General features: G+C 39.8%; 2 protein-coding genes across 4 annotated transcripts in view; one reads left to right on the top strand and one right to left on the bottom strand.

The window, feature by feature from the left end:
- Positions 1–910: 910 nt before the first annotated feature.
- Positions 911–18,349, top strand: TSPAN10 (tetraspanin 10). Of its 2 annotated transcripts, none has more exons than XM_027850202.1 (3): positions 911–1,041; positions 11,626–12,260; positions 17,915–18,349. In XM_027850202.1, exons 1-3 carry the CDS (start codon positions 1,024–1,026, stop codon positions 18,219–18,221), a joined length of 960 nt encoding a protein of 319 aa, XP_027706003.1. In that variant the 5' UTR covers positions 911–1,023; the 3' UTR covers positions 18,222–18,349. The 2 variants fall into 2 exon arrangements, with proteins under 2 accessions (XP_027706003.1, XP_027706002.1); XM_027850201.1 differs by lacking the exon at positions 911–1,041 and adding an exon at positions 1,985–2,028.
- Positions 18,350–23,909: 5,560 nt separating this feature from the next.
- Positions 23,910–26,122, bottom strand: part of PDE6G (phosphodiesterase 6G) — a 17,825-nt gene continuing 15,612 nt past the window's right edge. For both annotated transcript variants that reach the window (XM_027850188.1, XM_027850189.1), the window contains exons 3-4: positions 25,973–26,013; positions 23,910–25,124 (exon numbers count right to left, since the gene is read on the bottom strand). In XM_027850188.1, coding sequence (XP_027705989.1) covers positions 25,048–25,124; positions 25,973–26,013 — 118 coding nt within the window. In that variant the 3' untranslated portion in view covers positions 23,910–25,047. The remainder of the gene's footprint in view (positions 25,125–25,972; positions 26,014–26,122) is intronic.

Below are 26,122 nucleotides of genomic sequence, written 5' to 3'. Positions count from 1 at the left end.
AAGGCAGACTAGGGGAAGGGGTGTTTAGAATGCATGCCATCTTGGGGTGGGGGGAGGGGAGAGATGGGGTGAAAATTTGGAACTCAAAATCTTGTGGAAGTAAATGTGGAAAGCAAAAAAATAAATAAAAATTACCATAAGAAAATAACCTATGCAAAGTTTTACATCCTTTAGGCTGGACTGCTGCTTTTTAATTATTTTTATAAATTAATATTTTCCTGACTTTTAATTATTGCTGCCGCTCTAAAATTCATTTTGAGGCACTATTTTAAGTTATTTGAGGAAGGGGGGAATTTGGGAGAGCTGTGTAATTTCCTGCCTTATTCTGCCATCTTTCCACAATTTCCTCTACATCTTTTCTGTGATATCCTCAGAATCTGAAAGAGGCCTACTCTTGACAAGGTACAAATGCAACCATTTAAAACCTAAATGGAGCTTACACTTACATCTCATTGCATCTGTACATTGTATCTTCCCTTCTCCTTCTAAAAATTTGCCAAATCTGAAAATGGCACTCCCTTACACATAGATCCTGCAATAGTCACTTGACTGTAGCAAAAACACAAACACTGCATCCTCAGTACAAATCACTGCAAAACTGGTCACTCAAATATCATGGCTAGGAATTCCAAGCAGGATGAACTTTGTAGTGAGTCTACAAGGTTTGTTTCAAAAGTGTCAGTGAGGTTTACAGCCATTTCCCAAGATTTTGTTTAAAAAACAAAAATTAAAAAATCTTTGCAACCTTTTATCACCTCTTAATTTATAGCCACACCATACATCCTTTCCCTTTTTTTACTTAACACCCACCCGATTTGTCAATTTGTCTGAGTCAGAGAACTTCAGTTTGAATCCCTGCTTGTTTTTGAGACCTCCAGTCTTAACATCTCTGGTTTCAGTTTCCACAAAGCCTGCTGACATTGGTGATGTCATGGCCACTGTCTACCTGTGGATATACACAAGAAGAGAGACTGACCCTCCCCTCCTTCATAGATTTTGGTTTATGACAACAGGACTCTGAGGATGGCACCCCAAGATCAGGTGAGGGATGGGGGTTTTGACTCGTGGAAGAGACAGGCAGATGAGCACAACACTCTGGGCAGGGCTATAGCAGTCTTCAGATAGATGAAGAGAGGAAACACGTCTTTCTAAATGTCAGTACCCTAAGGCAAAACCCTGGTTCCCCTGCCCGAGTTATGACTCTGTTCAAAGTTCTTTCTAGCTCTATGTCTCCGATTAAGGTCAGTTAGGCATCTTCTTATCTTGGGTATACCCACCATTCTTTGATTGTAAATTAGTAAACTGGTATTCTAATTTATAAATCAGTCTACGACAAGTCATGTGAGATGGCAACAGAGTTTTTAAATCAACAAAGCTTAGGATTCAAACCTAGACCTATGAGGAGCAGCCAGGTGGCTCAGTGGATAGAGCACTGGCCTTAGAGTAGGGAGGACCTGAGTTCAAATCTGCCTTCAGACACAGTAGCTGTGGAACCCTGGGCAAGTCACTTAACCTTGATTGCCTCCAAGTAACAACAAAACCTTAGACCCACGGTAAACTTCAGCAAGGCACAGCCACCTCATAAGGCTCAGCTTGAAGCAGCCAGCCTTGCCCACATCTCTACTAAAATGATGACAGTGAGAACAAGGAGAAGGATGCCTTAGTAGTAATGTTGTGCTAAATGAACTATAGACAATCCCTACATGGTTGCTGCATCTGAGAAACACTGTTAGCTTAGTGATGCCCCAGAAGAGAAAATGTTTGCAAGTCTTAAGCTCTAAAGTATGACTTCTCACATGATTCAGTTATGACTCTAGTATCTGGCTGACCGGCAGAGCTCTCCAATCCCATGTTTGTGGTTCTCAGCCTCCAGCCAGCCCCAAGAATTTTATCAGCAGCAGCAGCTCTCTTGCAATCGTGAGAAACTGTGCAAAGAGAGAGGAGCTCTTTTCTTAACCTTTTGGTAAGAGGTTTTCTAGGAAGAAGGTGAAGATGGTGGAAGATGAAAGAACTCAGCTGCTCCCCAAGGTAAGACAGTTAGACAGTAAGATGCCCCTCTTCCTGCTAGACCTCCTCAGCAGTGGACTTGGCATCAGGAGCCCTAGTTCTGGTCCCTATTCTGCTTCAGACTTACCCGATGATCATGGGCAAGTTGTCTGAGTCTGTTTCCTCATCTGTAAAATAAGGAAGCTGGACTAAATCCTGGCACCCATGAACTTGGATAAGGAAAAAAAAAACCAGTTACAGCTTTATTTCAATGTAATTGGTTTCCTTTGTGATCCTATTTTGTTTTAGGCATTTAAAAATGTTTTCTGAGAAGGGTCCATAGATATCACCAAACTGCCCAAGTCTATGACACAAAAAAGGTTCAGAACTCCTGGAATATAAATGATCCTCATGGTTTCTTCCTACTCTAGTCTCCCCATGTGTTACTATGGCTCTATTTCATGAGTGCTAGGCTAGACTCATCTTCCAGAATTCAAATCTGGCTTCTGACACTTACTAACTGTGTGATTCTGGGCACATCACTTAACCCTGTTTACCTCAGTTTCCTCATCTGTCAAATGAGCTAGAGAAGGAAAATGGCAAACCACTCCAGTATCTTTGCCAAGAAAACCTCAAATGAGTCACAGAGAGTTAGACATGACTGAAACAACTGAACAACAACATTTAAATGAAAGCATGTAGCAAAGACCCTTGGGGTCATTTTCTTGAACCCGACATTGAGCTCTTAATGAGATAATGTTTGTAAAGAGTGCTTAGTATAGTGGCTGGTACATAGTAAGTTCTATATAAATGCTTATTTTCTTCATTAGTATCTACCATTAGAGTGGGATGATTGCAGAAGGGCATTTCAAAGAACTTCAATATTTTGCACTTTCAGAGGTTGAGGAGGGAAGTTGAGATAATCATAACTGACATTTGTTTAGAACTTTAATTTGTTATCTCAATTGAGATCAATCAATCAAACAAACAAACATATTAAGATGCTACCCTGTGCCCAGCATCCCTGTGATAGGTACTAGGGATGCAAAGATAAAAAAGAAATAGCCCCTACCTTAAGGAGCTTAAATTCTTCTGGAAGAGATAATATATACATATATTAATGTATATGGATTATATATATATATACATATTTACATATATTATATGTATATATACATATATACATATATAATGTAAATGGATTCATAATAAATACACAAATACAATGAAATAATAAGATGATTGGGTGGGGAAAGGTAATTACAGATGAAGGAGTTCAGGAAAGGCCTCATGTAGAAAGTGAACTGAGCTTTGAAGGAAGTTAGAGATCCCAGGTATGGGAAAAGACATGATGACAAGAAAAAGCCCAATTTGGTTGGACCATAGAGTAATAGCTAAGAAGGCTGGAAATGTATATTGGAACTAGACTGTGAAGGGTTTGGTTAAAACCTAACAGAGGAATTTGTATTGAATCCTAGGGGAAATAAAGGGAGACTGAAGTTTATTGAAGAGAGGAGTAACATGGTCAGACTTGTGCTTTAGGAAAATCACTGGCAGCCGTGTGGAGGATGGATTGGCAAGTGGAAAGACTTGAAGTAGGGAGGCCCAATTGAGAGGCTATTGAAATAATGAAAGAGGGAAGTGATGAGGGTCTAAACTGGAGTGGTGGCCACGTAAGGAGAGAGAAGCATGCAAGAGATGCAGATGTTGAACCAAGAAGACTTAGCAACTGATGGCCTGGATGGGATGAGAGAGAGGCAGTAAATCAATGAACATTTATTAAGTGCCTACTATGTGCCAAGCACTGTACAAAACGGGATGTAAAGAAAGGCCAAGAGAAAAACAAACTGGACTGCTTTTAGGAACTCATGTCTTAGGAGACTGGCTCTGAGTCTACAATCCTGAGTAACTATAAGAATGTTGGTACCTTTGACAAACATATAGGGACAAACATAGGAAAGTCTATTGGAACGGTCAGTTTGGGGAGAAAGATGATTACTTGTTTGAAATATATTGAGTTTGAAATGTATATCTAGTATGAACTGTTTAATAGATATTTGGTTTTTTCTTTTTTAAATTTTTTTGTTAAATATTTCCCAATTAAATGTAAAAAATTTTTAACATTTTTTTAAAAATTTTGAGTTCCAAATTATCTCCCTCCTTTTTGCTCTTCCCTCCTCCTTGTGAAGGCAAGCAATTTGATATTGATTATACACATGAAGTCATGTAAAACAAATGTCCATCTAACAGACATTTGTTAATTTGGGATTGGAACTATGAGAGACTAGAGCCAGACATAAAGAGCTGGGAATTTATGCATAGAGATGGTCAGAGTCAACTTTGAAAATTCTGTGTAATGGGTATATCATTGGTCTGAATGGCTTTGTGGAGGATATATTACCTTGACAAGATCTTAGGAGGCATCTAGGTACATTGGACAGAGAGTCAGACTTGGAGTCAGGAAGACGTGAGTTAAAATCCTTCCTCGTACACATACTAGCTGTGTGTCCCTAAACATGTCACTACCTCTTTCAGTCTTAGCTTCCTCATCTGTAAAATGGGGATTAATGGTAATAATAATTAATAATAATAATAATACCTGTGTCACAGGCTTGTTACATGAATCAAATGAAATAATGCATGTGAAGTACATTGCAAACGTTCAAGTTATAAACATTAGCTGTTATTACTATATAGAATATGATACTTCCTTATTAAGACAGCTCCTGAGTAGGGAAATCCCTGGTACTTCAGCTTATTTGACTGAAGTGCTGCAGGCATTCACAGACAAAACAAATTATAGTCTGATTCCGGTTCAGGCAGAAGCAGCAGCAGCAGTAGCAGGTAGCAGCATGCCCTATTTCTTCTTAATTCCACTAGAGAGAAGACAGAAGCCCCCAATGAATGCAAATCATGTCTGGTGTGAAATGAACTGAGTCATGGCAGCCTAATTCTCATCACCATTAACTTGGTAGTCACTAAGCACCAATATGCTAGGTGCCATGCCAGGCAAGGCAAGCCCAAGGCTCCACATGCTGTTATGTGGAGAAATACAAGATTTTTTTTTTTCTAATTAGGAATCTGACAATGGGGCCTGCCCTAGGCTGTGCTGTGAAGTCCCCGTCTTGTCTGCTCACCATTCCCTCATACAATCCTTCTTCTTTATCTCTTCAAGTTTCCACTGTGCTCACCATATCTCTCTGATCTCTGGAAAGGATTTGAAAATGTGAAAACGGCTAGGGTTTTTTAAGAGATAGTTTTTATGACCACCAGGTGGCAATGGCCAGTAAGGCAAGCTGAGCCGTCAATCTCCCCTGAGCTCACCCTAACTCCCTTAGCCGGGGCAGAGATTCTCTCACAAATCACTCTCCCTTCTGGGACTGGGCTTTCCTTTCAAACTTGGTAGGTTATCTTCTAGGGGAGAGGGGAAAAAATGACTGCTCACTTCAGCTTGCTCACCTCCCCTTGTGGTTATACCAATTTGAGTCTCCTAGGAGTATCTTCCTAGGCATTGTTCTCTTTCTCTTCCTGTGCAATTATTATGGCAATTTAATAACTCTCATCTAGGTGAAATATATATTAGAATAAAACAGCTAAGCCAAAGAGCATGAAAGGGTGATTGAAAATATTTTTGCTAAAAGAAAAGAAAGGTGTGTGTGCTTAAACTTTCATTAGTTAATATCAACTTATTTATTTTTATTTTTTTATGTCTGTAGAGGAAATCTGTAGAGCCTGGAAATTTCTGACCTACTCCACCATCTTCCCAGAATGCCCCTCCAAATTTAATTTAATTCAACATTTATGAAGACGCTTCTATGTGTAGTACATTAAGCTTGGTTCTGAGAATTCAAAGACAAAGATGAAAAAGTCCATTATATTTGACTAGAATTTAATTACTGTTTAATGTTTACATAATCATCATCAGTTTATATACTATTCATTTGGTTTTCTTGTTTTTACTCTACCTCTCTTGATACAAATCTTCAGATGTATATGAATTATCCATATTTTTATTATTCATGATGTAATAATATTCCATTACCTTAATAGACTACAATTTGCTCAGTCATTCCCTAATCCCTTTAGTTATTTTGCTGTTACAAACAAGGCCACTACAAATACTTTTGTCCATATGGGTATTTCAGTACTGTCAATAACCTTAGAAATAAAGTCCCAGGGGCAGCTAGGTGGCGCAGTGCATAGAGCACCTGCCCTGAACTCAGGAGGACCTGAGTTCAAATGTGACCTCAGACCAAACACTTGTCACTAACTAGCTGTGTGACCCTGACCAAGTCACTTAACCCCAATTGCCTTGAAAAAAAAAAAAAAAGAAATAAAGTCCCAGTGGTGGGATCTCTGGGTCGAGGAGTATGAACGATTTAGTAACTTTTATTGGATAATTCCAAATTGCTTTCCACAATAGTTGGAATAATTCACTGATCCTCATTCAGTGGCTTAATATGTCTGTCTTCCCAAAGTTCCTCCAAAAATGAATTTTCCTTTCTTTTCTAGGTGGCACAAGTCAAGTCAAGTCAATTAGCATTTATTAAGAACTTACCACATACCAGACACTGTGCTAAGCACTGGGAATAAAAGGAAAGAACAACAAAACCCAAACCCCACACTTCTTGTTTTCTTTTTCTTTCTTTCTTTTTTTTTAATTATTTGGTGAGGCAATTGGGGTTAAGTGATTTGCCCAGAGTCACACAGCTAGTGAGTGTGATATGTCTGAGGCTAGATTTGAACTCAGGTCCTCCTTACTTCAGGGCTGGTACACTTTGCCACCTGGCTGCCCCTATACTCCTTGTTCTCAAGGAGCTCACAGTCTAATGGAGTAAAGAGAGAGAGAGAGAGATTTACCCTGGGTAAGTCATTTCGCCCCTCAGGCAAATAGTTGTGTACAAATAAGGTACATACATGATAAATTGGGAGTAGTCTCATAGGGCAGCCACTAAGGTTAAGAAGAACTGGGAAAGGCTTCTTGCAGAAAATGAGACTTGAACGTGGCCAAGGAAGCTAGGAGGCAGAGATGAGAAGGATGAGAATTCCAGGCATGGGGGACAGCCAGTGAAAATGTCTGGCATTGGGAGATGGGGTGTCTTTGTTTAAGAAACAACAAGGGGTACAGGGTCACTGGAGTACACGGATGAGAATTACATATAAGAAGAGTAGATAAGTAGGAAAGGGCCAGGTTATGAAAGGATTTAAAAACCAAACAAGGGTGAGGGGCAGGTAGGTGACACAATGGCTAGAGTACCAGCCCTGGAGTAAGGAGGACCTGAGTTCAAATCCGGTCTCAGACACTTGACACTTAGTAGCTGTGTGACCCTGGGCAAGTGACTTAACGCCATTGCCTAGCCAAAAAAAAGAAGTAAAAACCAAACAACGGACTTACAAAGGTACAAGGGATCCACTAGAGTTTATTGAATGGGGAGAAGATATGGTCAGATTTGCATTTTAGGAAAATCAATTTGACAGCTGAGTGGAAGATGAATTGGAGTGGTGAGAGTGAAGAGTAAGGATGACGCCTAGGTTATGAAACTGGGTGACTGGGAGGATGGTGGTACCATCAACAGGAAAAAGGAAGTTGGGAAGAGGGGAGGGTTTGGGAGGAAAGATAATCAGTTCATATTTGGATTGTGGAATTTAAGATGTCTATGGGAAGTCCAATTGGAGATGCCTAATAAACAGTGACTGATGCAAGACTAAAGATCAGAAGAGAGGCTAGGACTGAACAAGTGGATCTAAGAGCCATCTTCAAAGAGATGATAATTCAAACCATGGGAGATGATGAGATCTCCAAGTGGAAGAGGATAGAAGAAGAAGAAAAGAGGACCCAGGACTCAACCTTGGGGGTGACCCACAGTTAGTGAACATGACCTGGAAAGCAAAGGAGGCAGAGGAAGAATGATTAGACAGGTAAGAGGAGAACCAGGAGAGAGCAGGTCATGGAAACCCGGAAAGAAGAGTATCATGAGGGATTAACAGTGCGGAGAGGTTAAGAAGGATGAGGATAGTGAAAAGGTCATTTGATTTAGCAATTAAGAGATCATTGCTGACTTTGGAGAGAAGAGTTTTGGTTGAATGATGAGGTTAGATGTCAGATTCTAAAGAGTCTAGGAAGAAAGTAAGAGGAAAGAAAGTGGAGGCCCTTATTGTAGATGGCCTTTTCAAGGAGTTTAGCCACAAATAGGCTTTCAAAAATAAGAGACATCTAGCATGGATGGATGGATCAAGTGAAGGCTTTTTTGAAGATAGGGAGACATGGACATACTTGTAGGCAGTAGGGAAGCAGCCAGTAGAGAGGGAGTAATAGAAGATTAATGACAAAGTAGGGATGATAGTGGGAGGAAATCTGCTGGACTTGTGCGTTTAGAGGGGATTACCTTGGCAAGAAGAAAGACCACTTCTTCATGGGCACAGTTGGTAGAGTGCTGGACTTGGAGTCAGGGAAATCTGAGTTCAAATCCTGCCTCAAATCCTGGGTAAGTCCTTTCGCCCCTCAATCTCAGTTCCCTTCTCTATAAAATGGGAATAATAATAGTAGCTAATTCATAGGTTTGTAGCAAGGATAAAATGAGATAACATGTAAAGTGCTTTTCAAATCTTAAAGCCCTATGGAAACGCTTGCTATTATTGTTATTTGCTAATTTGATGGGTGTGAATTTCTATGTCAAAATTGTTTTAATTCATCTTTCTATGATTATTGGTGATTTTGAACAATTTTCAGATGAATTGTTGATATTTCCATTTCTTCTTTTGAAAACTCTTCATCTCATTTGACCACTTATATATTGAAGAATGGCTTTGAAGTTTTCCATCATTTCCCTTCTAAATTATGAATGTCAAACATCAGAGATGTTCAATGCAAAAATTTTTCCCAGACAATATCTTTTTATTTTATTTTAAATTTTTTGTGTAAGCAATGGGGTTAAGTGACTTGGCTAGGGTCACACAGGTTGTAGTGTCAAGTGTCTGAAGCCAGATTTGAACTCAGGTCCTCCTGACTCTATCCACCGCACCATCTAGCTGCTCCCCAGTCAATATCTTTATAAAAAAATTCTAGCTGCATTGGTTTATTTGTGTAAAAATATTTTTATTTTTATGTAATCAAAATGATCTATTTTGTCTTTTATAATCTTTTCTATACTATAGTTAATTAAGAATTTTCTAGAGTTACAAAAACCTTTGATTTTCTTCTAGTTATTTTATGGAATGGCTTTTTGTATTTAGATCATTCAGTCATTTGGAATTTGTTGTGCCATATAGTCTAAGGAACTTATAGACATGCATTTCTCATCATATGGCTGTTCTGTTTTCCCAATGATTTTTTGTTCAATTTTGTAGTCTTTCACGGTCAGTGAAGGCTTTGCTTGAATAAGCAAATTTGTTATGAGGAGTTCTTTGTTGTTGTTCATTTGGAAGGGTGAAGAAAATGAATGCTTGTTAATATTAAAAAAATTTTTTTAAAGTTATTCTTTCTTCTCCAGCAGTTTGTGTTGCTGGTTTTATTGAGACTAAACTATAGCATATATTCACTTCTAGTCTAGCTTATCTAATCCACTTTTCTATTTTTTATCACGTATTAATTGTGATGAATGCTTTATGACATAATTTGAGATCAGTACTGTATAGCCCCCTTCTACTTCCACAGTGATGGTCATGGAATGGCAGAAAATGGAGCAGAGGATTCTAATAATTAAAGTTTTTAGAACATCTATAAATGTTAATTTAACTATCTGTACTCTAAACAAAAGAACTTTGACTAGTAACCAAGAAATTCACTACCAGATGTGAACTACATCGATAAAGATGCTTATTCTTACAATATATGAAGCAAGAAGACAAAAGGAAACTGAAACTAAATGGAATGATAGTTTACAGTTTCTTTTTGGAAAAGCAAAGGAATTAGTTGAATTGGCTCTGTCATGAACCCAAAGGCAACAAAAACCCAGCATTTTATGGGATGCTTGTTCATTGAACTGCAGTGCTCATGATGAACTAAAGTATGAAAAGGCCCAGCCAAGTTTCACCTCACTCCCTCTTCTCTGATATCTCCTGTCTGACCTTGCCAACTGCCTTGCTACCCACTCCAGAGACAATGCCCTGGAGATTCCAATGTCTCTTCTCCAGAACTGCCACCTCTAGAACTTATCTCCTAATTAGCAACTGCTTCTCTCAGACCACTACTTCACTGCCTGAGGAGGCCCCACCTATGCCTTGCTTCTCTCCCTTCTACCCAGTCATCCTCTTCAAAGTCTGGCCAAATGCCTCACCAATCTTTGTTCCTCCCACCAGACTACCTCACTGTGGCCATACTCACCATCCATGCAACTTTCCTGATGAAAGGGACACCTTCCCTGTCCACTACACATCAATTTGTGTTGTCTCTTCCATTAGAATATAATCTCCTTGAGAGCAGGTATGATACTTGCTTTTGTATTTGTATTCCCAGCATCCAGAACAGTACTTACCATATGGTAAGCATCCACTCATAAGCAAAAAGACCACCATGAAAATAATGACCATTTATCTGCCTCTTGTTTGACAGAAGAAATAGAGATAGAGAATTATATGAAGAATTTGACAAGAACTTCCAAACCAAATTATTGTTTGCTTGTAAGGTCTTTATTTTGGCTATTATATTCCTGAATGTCTTGAGTTTGAGGTTGCTATCATAAAGTCAATAATAATCTTTCTATTTTTACTTTGTCCCTTGGATCAGGACAACTTTCTTTTTTTTTTCTTTTAAACTCTTTTATTAAACACTTTGGATTAAGTTTCCCTCCCTTTAAAAATTATTATTTAATTAATTAATTTTTTAATTTAGTATTTTATTGTTCCCCAGTTACATGTAAAAACCATTTTTAACATTCCTTTTTAAAACTTTGAGTTCTCAGGGCAATTTTCTTTTATGGTTTCTTGAAATATGGTATCCAAATATTTTGTTGGATCATCATTTTCAGGGAGTTTGATAATTCTTAAAGGTTTCCCCCTGGACATGCTGTTTTTCAGTTCAATTGTTTTTTATAATAGGTATCTTATATATTCTTGAATTTTTTTCAACCTTTTGGCTTTGTTTGAATATTTCTTGTCTCATGGAATTATTGAATTCTGATTACTCCATTCTATCTTTCCTGGAGACCATTATTCAGATTAGATTTTCCATCTTCTGTTAAAAATTATTTATTGTCCTTCCAATTTTTCCTCTATAGCTCTTATAAATTATAAGCTCATTTTTAATTTCTTGTTTTATTTCTTCTAGCCATTCTTCTTGTAGTCCTTGTGAACAGGAGATTTTTTGGTCCTTTATGGGCTTATTAGTAGTTGTAGAGTTACTTTCTTTGGGCTTACCACTTGGGCTTTGCTTAATGCATAGAACAAACATTATTTGTTTTTCCTTTTTACTCTTGTTTAACTTGGAAAGCCCCTCTCCCCTAGCCCAAAGGCTTTGGGTCTGTGTACAAACATTTGGGCTGGTTTCTCTCATGTAACCCCTCTCCTAGCCACTGTTGACTCCTGGCTGTCTTTTTATTTTGCAATTCTAGATTGGATGAAGGTACTGTCCTTTCATCACAAATTCTAAATTAGTGTGGTCAAGTCATTAATAAGATTTTCTTGTATTTCCTCCCTGTCTAGGAAGCTGGGTTCGATGAGTCACCAGCCTTGTCTTGCAACTATACTGTGAGAGTCCTGGAACCAATCCCAAAGAAGCATAATGCAGGTCCTTCTGGTTGGGGTTGCCTCCCTCAAGGTGATAAGTGGCACTTGGCCCCGTCTCTCCAAGGAGGCCTCCCTCTTCCTCTTAATTTTTGGAGCAGCTGCATCAAGTATTTGATCTTCCTCCTCAACTTCCTTTTCTCTCTTCTTGGTTTACTGACCTTAGTAGTGGGTCTGTGGGGGTTGACAGATAAGGAGTCTCTGGGGAGTCAGCAGCTGCCACACCTGGGTACTGACCCAATGTTGCTGTTTGTGGTTGTAGGGCTGACAGTCAGCATTGTGTCCCTAGCAGGCTGCGTAGGGGCCCTCTGTGAGAATGTCTGCCTTCTTTGGTTCTTCGCTGGGGGGATCCTCACTTTCTTGATTCTAGAGACATTGGCAGGAATCCTGATATATGCTTTATGGGACCAACTCCAGGATATACTGGACAGTACTATGCTAGTGGCCATTAATCGCTACCAAGATGACTCAGACCTGCGTTTTCTCTTGGATGAAATACAACTGGGCCTACAGTGCTGTGGGGTAGTGTCCTACCAGGACTGGAAATTGAATTTGTAAGTAAACAAGTCTTCACTGAATTCCTACATGAGGTGTGTCAGGGAACAGCGTAGCCTGGTACAGCCTCCAATCTGGGTCCCACAAAATCTATCCCAAGTCCTACCAGGACTGGAAATTGAATCTGTAAGTAAACAAGTCTTCACTGAATTCCTATATGAGGTGTATCAGGGAACAGTGTAGCCTGCTACAGCCTCCAATCTGTGTCCCACAAAATCTATCCCAAGTTCAAAGTATATACTTAGAGTCTGTGTCTATCCAAAACTACATCTCACAATCCCTCACTGATGCTTCTCTTTTATTAGACCCAATCAGAATACACATTAATTTAAAGCAAAAGGCATTTGATTAAGTAGCATAGCTCTGAAAATTCCCTCCTACCCCTATAGATACAAGGGAATATTCTCCCACAGACCCCCACAACTTTGGTGAGAGAAAGAACATGTGCTGGGAGCATGTGGCTGATAGAACAAACACACTTAGAACCACAGGGCAGGCAACTCTGTTCCTTCTCCCATGGCTGCACCCTAGCTGGAAACTTCCTCTGCCTCCAAAGCCAGGTCTCTCGCTGCCTCCCTGAAAAAGTGTTGGTGCAACGATGGCGTCCAATGATGGCATCTACTCTCTCTACTGAGTTGGAAAGTGCTGATGTCATTTTCTGGGCTATTTTCTCCACTATGCTCCCATCTCCTAGTTCCACAATGGAGCTTCTCTACTGAATTGTTGCTGTTTTCTGGTTTTCTCCTGAATTGATGTTGTTATGGTACCTCCTCTCTGGAGAGAAGTAATCATCACACTTCTCGTGTGGCTAACCAGGTGCCTCATTGCTCTCCCATTCCTTCTGTGTGAGTCAGAACCACAGCTACATGCTGCAGAAGCTCTTAGGATGCCTGTCTTTTGTACTGCTTTGCCTTACTCCCACCCTAAGTTCTACCTGCTCTTTGATTGAAGGTGAATGAGAAAATTCCTTTCAGCTGGATCCTGTCCCTGGTTACTGACACTGGCCTAATGTAAATTACCCTGGAGCTTTGCTTTTCAAGACTAGTGGGTAGAGCTGGTGACTTTTATCCTGAATTCCTGTCTACTCCAAAATTGTTTTCCCCTGTGCCTGTAAAGGCAAGACACAGGACCTGCCTTCAAAGAGACGGATGTTTAATAAGGAAGAGCAAACATGTGGTTAACAGAAATTAATGATGTTGAAGATGATGATGATGTAAGGGGCCTTTGGAGCGTGCCCAGTTCCCCTTACATGAAGGTATGCTGAAGCGACTTACCTGGGTATGCTCAGAAAGTCTTTAACAACAACAGCAACAATGACAATTTACATTTATACAACGCTTTATAATATATAAAATGCTTTCTTTACAACTACCCTCTGAGGCAAGTAGTACAAATAGGATTAATTTCAGCCCATAGTCATAGGATTATTAAGTATAATAACCAGGCCTCTAAGCCCAGTGCTTTTTGTCCCCACAGAGAGGATATATTTTGAAGATAATTATCTGGGGCACATTTTTCAAATCAGGCTAGCACCACCCCCACTTCTGCCTTGAGATACAGCATTAACACCTTTGCCCTTTAACCATTGAATGTATGCCCAGGGTACACAAACTAATTTTAATATTAGAGCAAGTATAGAATAATTTTTGCTTTTTGTTTTTGGAGGCAATTGGGATTAAGTGTCCCAGGTCCAGGGTCACCCATCTAGTAAATGTCTGAGGTCAAAGTTGTTTTTGTTTTTTTTTATTAATAAATTCATTTATTTTTTTGCTTTCAACATCTACTTCCACAAGATTTTAAGTTCCAAATTTTCACCCCATCTCGTCCCTCCCCCCACCTCAAAAGGCATGCATTCTGAATACCCCTTCCCCTAGTCTGCCTTCCCTTCTATCTCTCCCCTTCCCCTCCTTCCCCTTCTATTTTCCTGTAGGGCAGGATAGATTTCTGTACCCCATTTCCTGTATTTCTTATTTCCCAGTTGCATGTGAAAACATTTTTTTTAAACATGTGTTTTTAAAACTTTGGGTTCCAAATTTTCTCCCTTCCTCCCTCCCCACCCACCCTCATTGAAAAGGTAAGCAACTAAACATAGGCTATACATGTGCAGTTATGCAAAACACTTCCATAGTAGACATGCTGTGAAGAATTAACTCTATTTCCCTTAATCCTATCCCACTCCCTCATTTATTCTATTCTTTCTTTTGACCCTGTCCCTCCTCAGAAGTATTTGCTTCTGATTACCCTCATTCCTAATCTGTCCTCTCTATCATCCCCCTACTCTCTTGTCCCCATCCCCCCCTATTTTCCTGTAAGGTAAGACAGATTTCCATACCCAATTGAGTGTGTATGTTATTCCCTCCTTAAGTCAAATCCTATAAGAAAAAAATTCACTCATTCCCTCTCACCTTCCCCCGTTTTCCCTCCTCTGTAAGAGCCTTTTCTTTTCTGTTTTTTGTGAGATAATTTACCCCGTTCTACTTCTCCCTTTCTCCTTCTTCTAGTACAATCCTCTCTCATCCTTTAATTTTATTCTCCAGATACTACCCCTTCATCTTCAACTCACCTTGTGCCCTCTATATATCTATCTATCTATCTATCTATCTATCTATCTATATACATACATATAATTTTTTTTCTCCAAATACCCTAATACTGACAAAGGTCTCATGAGTTACAAATATCTTTCCATGCAGGAATGTAAACAGTTCAACCTTATTAAGTCTCTTATAATTTCTCTTTCCTGTTTACTTCTTCATGTTCCACTTGAGTCTTGTATTTGAAAGTCAAATTTTCTATTCAGCTCTGGTCTTTTCATCAAAATGCTTGAAAGTCCTCTATTTCACTGAATGACCATTTTTCCCCCTGAAGGATTATACTCAGTTTTGCTGGGTAGGTGATTCTTGGTTGTAATCCTATCTCCTTTGCCCTCCGGAATATTATATTCCATGCCCTGCGGTCCCTTAATGTAGAAGCTGCTAAATCTTGTGTTATCCTGATTGTGTTTCCACAATATTTGAATTGTTTCTTTCTGGCTGCTTGCAATATTTTCTCCTTGACATTGCAACTCTGGAATTTGGCTACAATATTCCTAGGAGTTTTCCTTTGGGGAATCTCTTTCAGGAGGAGATCGGTGAATTCGTTCGATTTCTATTTTGCCCTCTAGTTCTAAAATATCAGGGCAGTTTTCCTTGATAATTTCTTTTTTTTTTTTATTAATTTAAATAAACCCAAGTTTTCCTGATGCTAGGGCCAGTTCTTGATCAGCTGTGCCACCTAGCAGACCCTAAGTGTAGCATAATTTTAAAATCTGCTCCTAGAAAATTATGCAAGGCTTTCAAAGTCATTTACAGGTAACTTTTGGAGAGGCAGTATGGAATAATGGATAGAACACCAGCCTCAGAATCAGGGAGACCCTAGGTTCAGGTTCTGCTTCGGTTACATTGGCATTTTCATCCTGGGCAAATCACTTAACACACTCAGTCTCAGTAAAATGAAGATACAGCACCTACCTGAGGGTTATTATGATGAGCAAATGAGATAATATAGATAGACAGATAGTATGCTTTACACACTTTAAAGAGCTATATAAATTTAACTATTAGTAATAATGAATGAATTCACATCTATTAACCACAAAATTTATATATATTTGAAACATAATAATACATTTCCAAGTTTAGTCCCCCTCAGATCTGAGCCCTTTGAAAACTACTTCCTACACAAAGCATACTTCAGGTCAATGCCACAACTCACAAGGCCCCTGGCTACCATACCAAACAAAGGATATATTAGTTTAAAGCAAAATGCATTTTAAATATTTTTAATTTTAAAAATTTAACATTTTAATACCTAATATAATTAATATAATGACATAATTAAACATGTAACAAAATTAATAACAAGGAAAGTCTTACCCTAAACACAAGGGTACACTCACCCACAGATTCTTATACTATTAGTTCAGGAGAGGGAATATATGTGACCAAAGAATATACCTGTAGCCAGGAAATATCCCTAAGAGAGTGTACATAATATGTAGGATACATATATACCCAGAAATTCATCCTCTAATGGCTACATCCAAGCTGAAACTTTTCCATATCTAACCTACCATTTAACTGCTTTGTTTTTTTTTTTTTAACTGTGCTACAAGATGCTGGTATACACTGCTGAATTATCTTCTCAGATGCAAAGCCTTCCTCTGGTTTTTCTCTGAATTGTTCTCTACTAGTTCTCCACTTAATTGTAATTATTATATAGACTCTTTCCCACAGGGAATGGTCTTGGTTCTTTTAGCTCATAGCCTCAGGGTCTAATTTTAGCTCTTTTGTGAGTCAGACCCACAGATGGGCTAGGAGGTTCTAGGTTTAGACTGATATTTTTTTTAAACTGTTTTCTCTTTCTCTTTACTGGCACTTTCTAAACTCAATCTGCTTTTTGAGTGGGCATGACTACATTCCTTTCAACTCCCATTATGCCTTTGGTCACTAGCCTGGGTCTTTACAAATAACCTAAGGGGCTTTGCTTATCAAGACTGAAAAGTCAGGGCATAGTGGTGACGTTTGCCCTCCTTTTCTGAAGGCACATAAATCACTGCCTTCGCTATACATACTGTATGTATTTGAGACATTATTCAGTTGACAAAAAGTGCATTTGCTTATTTATGATTTTGCAAATAGCTACCCCCAAAGTAATTCTGTGTGGAATTATCATGAGGTCTACAAGTTAAGAGCCACTTTTCTAAACCCTATTTTTGTCTCATTATTGACTGGGATAATGTTATGAAATCTAACGCTATGATGAAGGTAGTCTATCTTCTCCCAAGTTCAATTGTCTATGCCTGTTTAGAAGCAGATATAATTCACTAATGAACCGTACCCTAGATCCCAGAAAATTCCAGACTTACTCAATCAGTGCTCATTCATTTTCTAGAAACACTGGCCCACATTCTATAATTTAAATATATTCACAAGAAACAAAGTGTCCCCAATAATTAGTATAAGCAGTACACACACACACATATATTATATTTTTACATGATATCATATAATGGGCTATGAAGTTTTTGAAGTTAGGGGGAGGGAATACATTTTATATAGATGTTTGTAGAGTTCTGTGGTAGAGTGGGAAAAACACTGGATTTTGAGCCAGGAGAGCTGGATTCTCATCCCAGCCCTTTATTATTAGGTTTATGACCTTGACAGGGCAGCTAGGTGGCACAGTGGATAGAGTGCTAGGCCTAGAGTCAGGAAGACTCATCTTTCTGAGTTCAATTCTGACCTGAGACACTAGCTGTGCGACCCTGGGCATGTCATTTAACCCTATTTACCTCAGTTTCCTCATCTGTAACATGAGTTGGAGAAGGAAATGGCAAACCACTCCAATATCTTTGCCAAGAAAACCCTAAATGGGGTCACAGAGATTCAGACACAACTGAAAATGACTAAACCACAACAACAACAAAATGAACTTAAAGGTCACTTCTCTCTGACTGTTAATTTCCTCATCTTTAGGATGAGTATTGGGCTAGATGACACCTTGGGCATCTGCCAGCTATAAATCCCTTGTTCTAGATGCTGCATTTGGGGTATTGATGAAAATTCTCTTGTTATCTTCTGGATCCATATTTGTCCTTTCTTCCCTTCCTTTTCAGATATTTTAACTGCAGTTCCCCAGGAGTCCAGGCCTGTGGTCTTCCTCACTCTTGCTGTATCAACCCCTGGGAAAATGGAACCATCATCAACTCTCAGTGTGGCTTTGGCGCCCTGAGCCTGGATGAGGCCACAGCTCAAAACGTGGTTCACTCTGAGGGATGCGGCCCCAGACTCAGGCAGTGGCTGAGCCACAACAGCTGGGTCATCAGGGACTACACATTAGTTACCACTGTCACAGAAGGGTTGGAGTTCTTATTAGTTACCAAGCTAGTGAGGGACATTAAAGTCAGGAAAGCCAGTGACTGAGAATGGTGGGAGGACTATTGATTGCTCTCTGACTAGGCCTCAAAGTTGTCCTTGGGGGCATCTAGGTGGTGTAGTGGATAGAACACCGGTCCTAAAGTCAGGAGGACCTGAGTTCAAATCCGGCCTCAGACCAAACACTTGATACTTACTAGCTGTGTGACCCTGGGCAAGTCACTTAACCCCAATTGCCTAAAAAAAAAAAAAGTTGTCCTTGTCACCCCTTGTCTGCATTGGAGTGAGTCCCAAAGTAGCGAGTGTCTCTAGAGGGCAGTGACAATCAGAATGGAGGAGCAGCAAGATAATTGATGTCCACTTCTGCAGGACTATTATAATTCCTCTACCACCCCAGGACTTAAAAATGGAAGTCACTGAAGTCAATTTGTGTGATTTTTTTAAAAAATTCTTTTTTCATTATGATTATACATTAATATTTCAATAAAGAGGATTTATATGTGAAATTATGAGCTTCTATTATGTAGTTTGGGTTTTTTATGTATATTAAATTTAACACAACAGTAACAAAACTTCTCTGCTTGTCTATGTTCTCTCTTGAACCTCCTTTCATTCTTGTCTGTATTTTTTAATGATTCATTTATGTTTTTATTTCTTTTCTACACCACTATTTCACCCCTCCATAATGTTTCCCCCCACCTTGAACTCTCCCTCATAGCAAAGACAAGATAATAGTAATAGCTTACATTCACATAGCACTTTAAGTATTGTGAAGCACTTTACTAATATTATTTCATTTTGTCCTCATAGCAACACTATGAAGTAGGTGCTATTATTATCCTCATTTTACAGATCGGGGGAATAGAAGCTGAGAGACGTCTGGCAACTTATGGTCACATAGCTAAGTAAGTGTTTGAGACAGACATTTCTCACTCCTAAACCAGGACTCTAACCACTGTGCCACCTACTTTACTATATAGGCAACAAAACAAATTCATACATTGGCTGTATCTGAAAATGTGTATCTCATTCTGCCCCCTTGTTCCATGCCTCTCTGCCAAGAGGTGGAAAGCATCCTTCCTCATTAGTTTTCTTTTCTTTTTCTTTTTTACAAGGTAAACAGGGTTAAGTGACTTGCCCAGGGTCACACAGCTAGCAAATGTTAAGTGTCTGAGGTCAGATTGAGGCCAGATTTGAACTCGGGTCCTTCTGATTCTGATGGGGTAATGGGACCTAGACCCTGAATTTTCCCATACATTTCAGCAGCCCAGGTCACTAGTCTCACCCAAAGCAACTGGTCCATCCCAGCCCATCTGGATCACCTAAATCACTTACTTGACACCCTTTCACAGTGCTCTTGGGCCCACCCCAGACTACTTGCATATACCTTAATCCCATCTAGATCACCTAATAAGCCTACTTGATGTCCTTTCCAGGTTGCACCTGGCCCACCCTACACTACTTACCACTCCTTAATCCCATCCAGATCCTTTCACTGGCCTTTTTGTACATAAGCATTGGTCTCACCCTCATTGAGTCAAAGATTCACTGGGAATCTTGCTGGCTCCTATTGATGTTACAATAAACTGCCCCATTGACTGGTAGATTATTTGAGTGTGTGAATTCTTTCTAGGCAGACTCTCCCTGTACTCTGACATTTTGAGGTTACCAGCAATCCCAAACTGCATCATCGGGGTTCCCAGCAGCCCCACTGTGCCACCTAGCTGCCCCCCTCATTAATTTTCTGATGTCATGATTGATTGGTAATTGCATTCATCATAGTTTTTAAGTTCTTAAGCTTTATCCCCCATTATATTATTGTAGTTATTGCACTCATTGGTTTGCTGATTTTGTTCACTCTGTTTTGCTTCAGTTCATACAAATCTTAAGGGTTTTCTCTATATCTCTTTCATTATTATTATTATTATTGTTACTATTTTTGTGAAGCAATTGGGGTTAGGTGACTCACCCAGAGTCATACAGCTAGTATTATGTGTCTGAGGCCAGACTTGAACTTAGGTCCTCCTGACTCCAGGCCTCTATCCATTATGCCACCTAGCTGCCCCTCTTTTATTATTTTTTACAGTACAATAGATTCCCAGTACATTCACAAAACAGAATTTGTTAAACCACTCCCTAATGTAGAATAAATAAAGTGAACACCCACTTTATTTTTAGTTCTCTACTACAAAAAAAATCTGCTCTTTGACCTGTTTGGGGTTTGTTGGTATTATAGGGTCAAAGGATATGAACAGTTTAGTGACGTTTTGGTTATAGTTCCAAATTATTGGTGTCATTAGTGTTTCTGTCCTCCTGCAGCCCCTCTAACAATCATTTTTATTTTTTGTCGTCTTTGGCAGTGAAGACTCGGGGGTGTGCTGGAGTCAACTCTTAACAGGTTCAACCATGCTAAATTTTCAGCATGAGCATTTCTACCTCAGAAATCACTACAAACCAGGGCTTGATTTTGTTGATTGTCTAAACTTAAGAAACTGTTAATAATGCAGATAAAACTTAAAAGTGTGTTGTATACATTCTCCCCCTCTACCCCCCAGAGAACCTGTTTGTTAAATATTTACCAGAACACCTTTCTATTGCTCTATAAACATTCCTTGAGCTCAGCAGGAGTGAAATGGAAGACTCAGGGAGTAAAGTCATTACAAGATTGGAGGCAATAATAAACAAAATAATAATGATAATAATAATAATAACTGGTATTTATATAGGGTTTTAAGATTTGCAAAATGCTTTATATTCATTATATAATAATATAATTGGATATATATTATATCCATTATATATAATAATATAATAATAATATCCATTATATATCATTTGAGCCTTACAACACTCCAGAGTGAGGTGGATCCTCAGGGTCATTTTAATTTGCATTTCTCTTATCAGTGATTTCAAGCAATTTTCCTATAGCTTGCAGTTCTTTTGAAAATTGCCTGTTAATATCCTTTGACCATTTATCTATTGAGAAATGGCTCCTGTTCTAATGTTTGCATCAATTCTCTATCTATCTCACATGTCAGACCTTTATTAGAGAAATTTGCTGCAAAGATTTGTTTTTCCCCAGCTGTTTCCCTTCTAATTCTAACAGCATTGATTTCCGTTTTATGTAATCAAATTTTCCTTTGTATCTTCTGTAATCTTCTCATTTCCTAGTTTGGTCAAAAACTCTCCTCCATCCACAGCTGTGAAAGGTGTCTCCTTCCTGCTCCTCCAATTTGTTTACTCTGTGACCTTTCATTTCTAGGGCATGTGTCTACTTGGAGACCACTGTGGCATGGCGTGTGATGCTGGCCTCATTTCTGCCACACTGCTTTCCAGTTTTCCCAGGTTTTGTTGACTAGGAAGTCTTTTATTCCAGTAGTTGGTTTCCTTGGGTTTATCAAACTCTATGCAACTATATTCAATTGCTTCTGGATCTTGCTTAATTTAATCTGTTTCACTGACCAACTTTTCTACTTTTTCATCAGTACTGAATAGTTTTGATGATAACTGCTTTGTAGTGTAGTTTGAGATCTGGTACCATCGAGATGCTGCTTTCTGCCACAATTCTTGGTGGGGTGGCTGGGACCAGCTCCCTCCCTCTGCTTAATTTGTCGTTTCTCCCTGCCTCTGTTTCCTGGTGGCCCAATACAGGTAGTGCTTTGGTCCTCATCTCAGTTTCCTTCTTGTAAACCACAAAGAGGCAGCTGGCTTTGTCTCTTGCTTTGGCATGTTTGGTTCCCAACAGGAGATTGAGCTGTTTTCAGATTTCCTAGAGGGGTACCTCACTTCTGTCACTCACTATCAAATGTCTATATGCTTTGCTGCCTCTTTCCCTCCTTTGTCCCCTGCTGTACCTCTCTTTAAGGGCTCAGAGGTTGGCCCCTGAATCCCTGGGAAGTGACCTACTAGGGGACTGACTTTCTCCTACTCCCTCCCCATTTACATTCCCCCTCCCCACATACATACACCCACTTCTGACAAGCCAGCTGAGATCCCACTGGCACTACACTCCACCCCTATCCCAGGCTTTTGGCTATCTGCGTGTTTCCTGTTCATATCACCATCTTACTCGGAAGCACTTTGAATGAGGTTTGCATAAGCACCAGTCCTGAACACATATGCCCTCAATATGCCAGGATCAAGCTTCCCTGGCCCCTTTCTCAATTGACTCGGATAAGATCCCTACAAAAATCCACTGCACTCCCCCCACATTGGGCCCCTATCTCCATCCAAGACCCCAGCAGACTGCCCTGTGTGTCCATCGTCCCCATACGCCCCTGTACTGTATGAGTGTCCTGCCTACTCCCCATTCCACCTTCCCCCGACCCCTACCATAAAGCCTTCTTACTGCATTTTCTGAGTCTGTCCCCATTATACATTGTATTTTAGTTTGTCTAACGGTTTCCCAGATAGGCCAGCTAGCCTCAGAAACAAGAGCCGTAGACAATGCTACCACTAGCTTCTGGTAGCCATTCCTATTTCCCAAGTTTTTTATTTAGGAAATATGGAGAGCAAGGGTGAATGGAGAATCATGTGCCTCATTGGCTGGGTCCCATTTCTCTCCAACACCACGATGTGACTAGGTGCACCTCACACTTTTCCCCTGGTAACATAAGAGATAAGGGAAATTATTGCCTTTCACTGTATAAGATTTTGGTATTCCAAACCTTCGTAAGTCTGTATTAAGATAAAGGCCTTCTAGTCTAATCTTTTTACTTTACATTAGAAGAAGCTGAAGCCCAGGTAGGTTAAGTGACTTTCCCAAGATCACCTGGTTAGTAATTATTAGAGGTAATGGAAGAGAGTCCTCTTTACCTAGAGCCTAAAGTTACCAAGTTGCCTAAAGCTAAATTTTGTTGTTGTTCAGTCATGTCCAACACTTTGTGATCTCATTTGGGGTTTTCTAGGCAAAGACACTGGAGAGGTTTGCCATTTCCTTCTCCAGCTCATTTTACAGATGAGGAAACTGAGGCAAACAGGGTGAAGTGACTTGCCCAGGGTCACACAGCTATTAAGTGTCTAAAGCTAGATTTGAACTCATGAAGATGAGTCTTCCTGATTCCAAGCCTAGTGCTCTAACCACTGCACCACCCAGCTGCCCCCCCAAACTAAACTTCTTCCCACCAAATTATGTTTCCTTCCTAACTTCCCCAGTGTTATTGATAGTGCTACCATTCTTCTTGTCAACTGGGCTCAAAGCCTTAACGTCAAGATTTTTTCAGTCTGACGCTTTCCTCTCCCTTACCATCCAATCCCATCAATAGATGTTACTGAGTCTTTCAAAATACCTTATACTTCCATTCACTCATTCCTTTCCATTCTTACCGATGCCATTCTAGTCTAGGTGCTTAGTACCTGGACTACTGCAATAGCATCACAACTGTTCTTCCTATAGATATTTCTCATTTCTGCTTCTCAAAATTCAGTTAGATTATGAGTTGCTTGATGGCAGGGAAGACAAGTCCCATATTCTGTCCAGAGCACCTAGAGGCACTCCGTTGAATCTTTGTTGGTTTGACTTAATTTCTTTCTCTTACCAATCAAAAGCTCCCATTCTTTTCTCCCATGATCTTCCTGGGTCCTTCTCAGATTAAGCTCCTTCAGCCAGGAAAAAAGCTATTTACTAGACTTTGTATGGATGGATCTTGCCTTGATAGTTATTTCAGGTTTTCTCTGTTGCTCTTGGGTTTTCTCATGAATCTTTGTCTCCTATTAGAAATGAACAATCCTTAGAAGTAACCAGAATAAATTAATTTATTTAAAAAATATAACAAGGGTTAAAATTGTTGAAAAATCAGAAATTTCCTATAGAGGGGCAAATGTTTTTCTTCCTTCCTCCCCTGCTTCTCAAGACCTCAGAGACCTGAGGTGTGTCTGATCTGATCCAAGGGGCAAATAACTCACAATGAAGTGGAAGAAGAGGTTAATACCTCAGTTTCCCTCTGGGCCAATTAGTACCTCCTCATTTCCTTTGCCCAGAGGGTTTAGGACACTACAAGCCTGTACCTTAAAGGATACCAAAATTATCTAGAGAAAATGAGTGACAAAAGCATTTATTGAGTGTTTGTTCTATGCCAAGCAGTGTGTTAAGTGCTGGGTATACCAATACGAAAGCAAAGACAGATCTTTCCCTCAAAGAGATTACATTTTAATGGAGCGGACAATACACATAGCTGAGTGGGTTACTATGGGTGTATCAGCTGATTCTATCCCTGCCAGTGGGGTAATGCCCTCCCTAATTAAATTATATTACCATTCAGTCTTAGGTTCCCAGTTCCCAATGCCCAAGGAAGGGATACAATAAGCTCTGGATTTCCAGAATGTATTCTCCCCAAGAACTCTAAGAGAAATACTGAGTATAAAGTTCAATCAATTCAATCTACATTCCAAGTCCATTCTTGCCACAGGAAGGAGACATGTCTGCTTCTCCAAGGGAAGTTCCCTGAAAGGTAAGCAGATTCCTTCCAGGAGGAAAAATACACTCATAGGTCACTTGGGGTATAGGGCCAGTATTTACTGCTGCCCCCTCCTACACCAAGCAGAACCCTAGGACAGTCAGCTAAACAAGTCAGTAAAGTGAAAGGAGGTGGCTGAATAAAATGTGGCTTTAACCTAAAGATCAACCTGGTGCCTATGTCTCTGGCAGCCCTGAATTAGTCCTACAGTAAAGGCTCAGTCCTCCTGATAGAGACACAAAGAGATCAAGAAACCTGAGAAAGAGGAATACTTCCCTGGACCCGATTTCTGAATGGAACTTCAGGAAAAGAACAGCAAAGTGGGATTGTCACATGGAAAATTCTGGGATAGGGGAGCAAGAATAAATAAGACTAGCAAGGTGAAGCTGTCTTCATAGTCCTGTAGTTGGAAGGGTCAGCTAAATGATGCCATACTGGGCCAACTCATGCAGCTCCAAGTGGTTGAAGGCTTCCCAGGGACAGATGACAGTGATGTCTGGAAGAAAGAAAAGAAAGAGGCCAAGTCTTTTAAGGCCAGGGGTCTCCCCACTCCCCCCAGCTACAAAACTAATTCTCTTCTCCCTGCTGTTCCCTTATCACACACCAGCTCCTAAAGAGATTTTCTAAGGGAAAAAAAAAAGGCTACAGGGAATGAGCAAGATTCCCCAAAAGATCAATACCAAAGGAAGTAGGTCAAAGAGAGCAGGGGCAGGAGGTGGGAACTGTTGAGAACTAGAGTAGTGGAATCGGCAGGGCTTCCTGGAGGTCCTACTAGTTAATTCAGGGTCTCCTAGGGACAGAGAGCCTCATGAAGGTAAAAGGAGGTGGGGAAGGAATGGGGTAAAAAAGCAGCCTTTCAGAACCTAATAAAGACCTTTCTTTCTAGAACAAACTTTATTCAGATTTTATATTATATATATGTATATATAATTTTTATATTTGTATGTATGTGTACATGCATAACTTTATTCACAGTTATACATATGTATGTGGATTGTATATGTGCGTGTACACGTGCATACATGCACACACACACGCGTGCACACACACACACTTTTTTCAGCCTCTTTAAACTGTCTATGTTTATACCCCAACAAAAAGGGAACATTTTTAGCTGCAAGTTGGGGAAAAGTCTAGAGGAAGTCCTCTCTGTCCCAGATAAACACCCTACATTGGGAAAGCAGTCAGTGATACAGTGCTAAGAAGAAGGTTGTTATAAATTTGGATCGAGGGTTGCTGATAAAATTATGTTGGGACCAGGGCATAGAGAGCAGGGCAAAATTCAACTTCTGACTTCCTTCAGTTGAGTTATTCTCTCCTGAACTGAATAGAAATGGCACATACCTGTTCCTAAGCCCTCCATTCCAGGAATGTCATCACCAAAACTGCAAGAAATACAATGGTCAGAGATGGAGATGGTCCCTAAGCCCTGTGATTCCCTCTTTCTCACACACACACACACACACACACACACACACACACACACACACACAC

The sequence above is a fragment of the Vombatus ursinus genome, unplaced genomic scaffold, assembly GCF_900497805.2.
Source record: "Vombatus ursinus unplaced genomic scaffold, bare-nosed wombat genome assembly UNPS02008996.1, whole genome shotgun sequence".
Classification (NCBI taxonomy): Eukaryota; Metazoa; Chordata; class Mammalia; order Diprotodontia; family Vombatidae; genus Vombatus; species Vombatus ursinus.
The sequence above is the reverse complement of the archived record's forward strand: the minus strand, read 5'-3'. Positions and strand labels throughout refer to the sequence as shown.

Coding starts and splice junctions, on each gene's coding strand:
- TSPAN10 (XM_027850201.1), top strand. CDS start 1,993: ATGGTGGAAGATGAAAGAACTCAGCTGCTCCCCAAG. Junction 2,029..11,625: donor GAACTCAGCTGCTCCCCAAG/GTAAGACAGTTA, acceptor CTCCCTGTCTAG/GAAGCTGGGTTCGATGAGTC. Junction 12,261..17,914: donor CAGGACTGGAAATTGAATTT/GTAAGTAAACAA, acceptor CTTCCTTTTCAG/ATATTTTAACTGCAGTTCCC.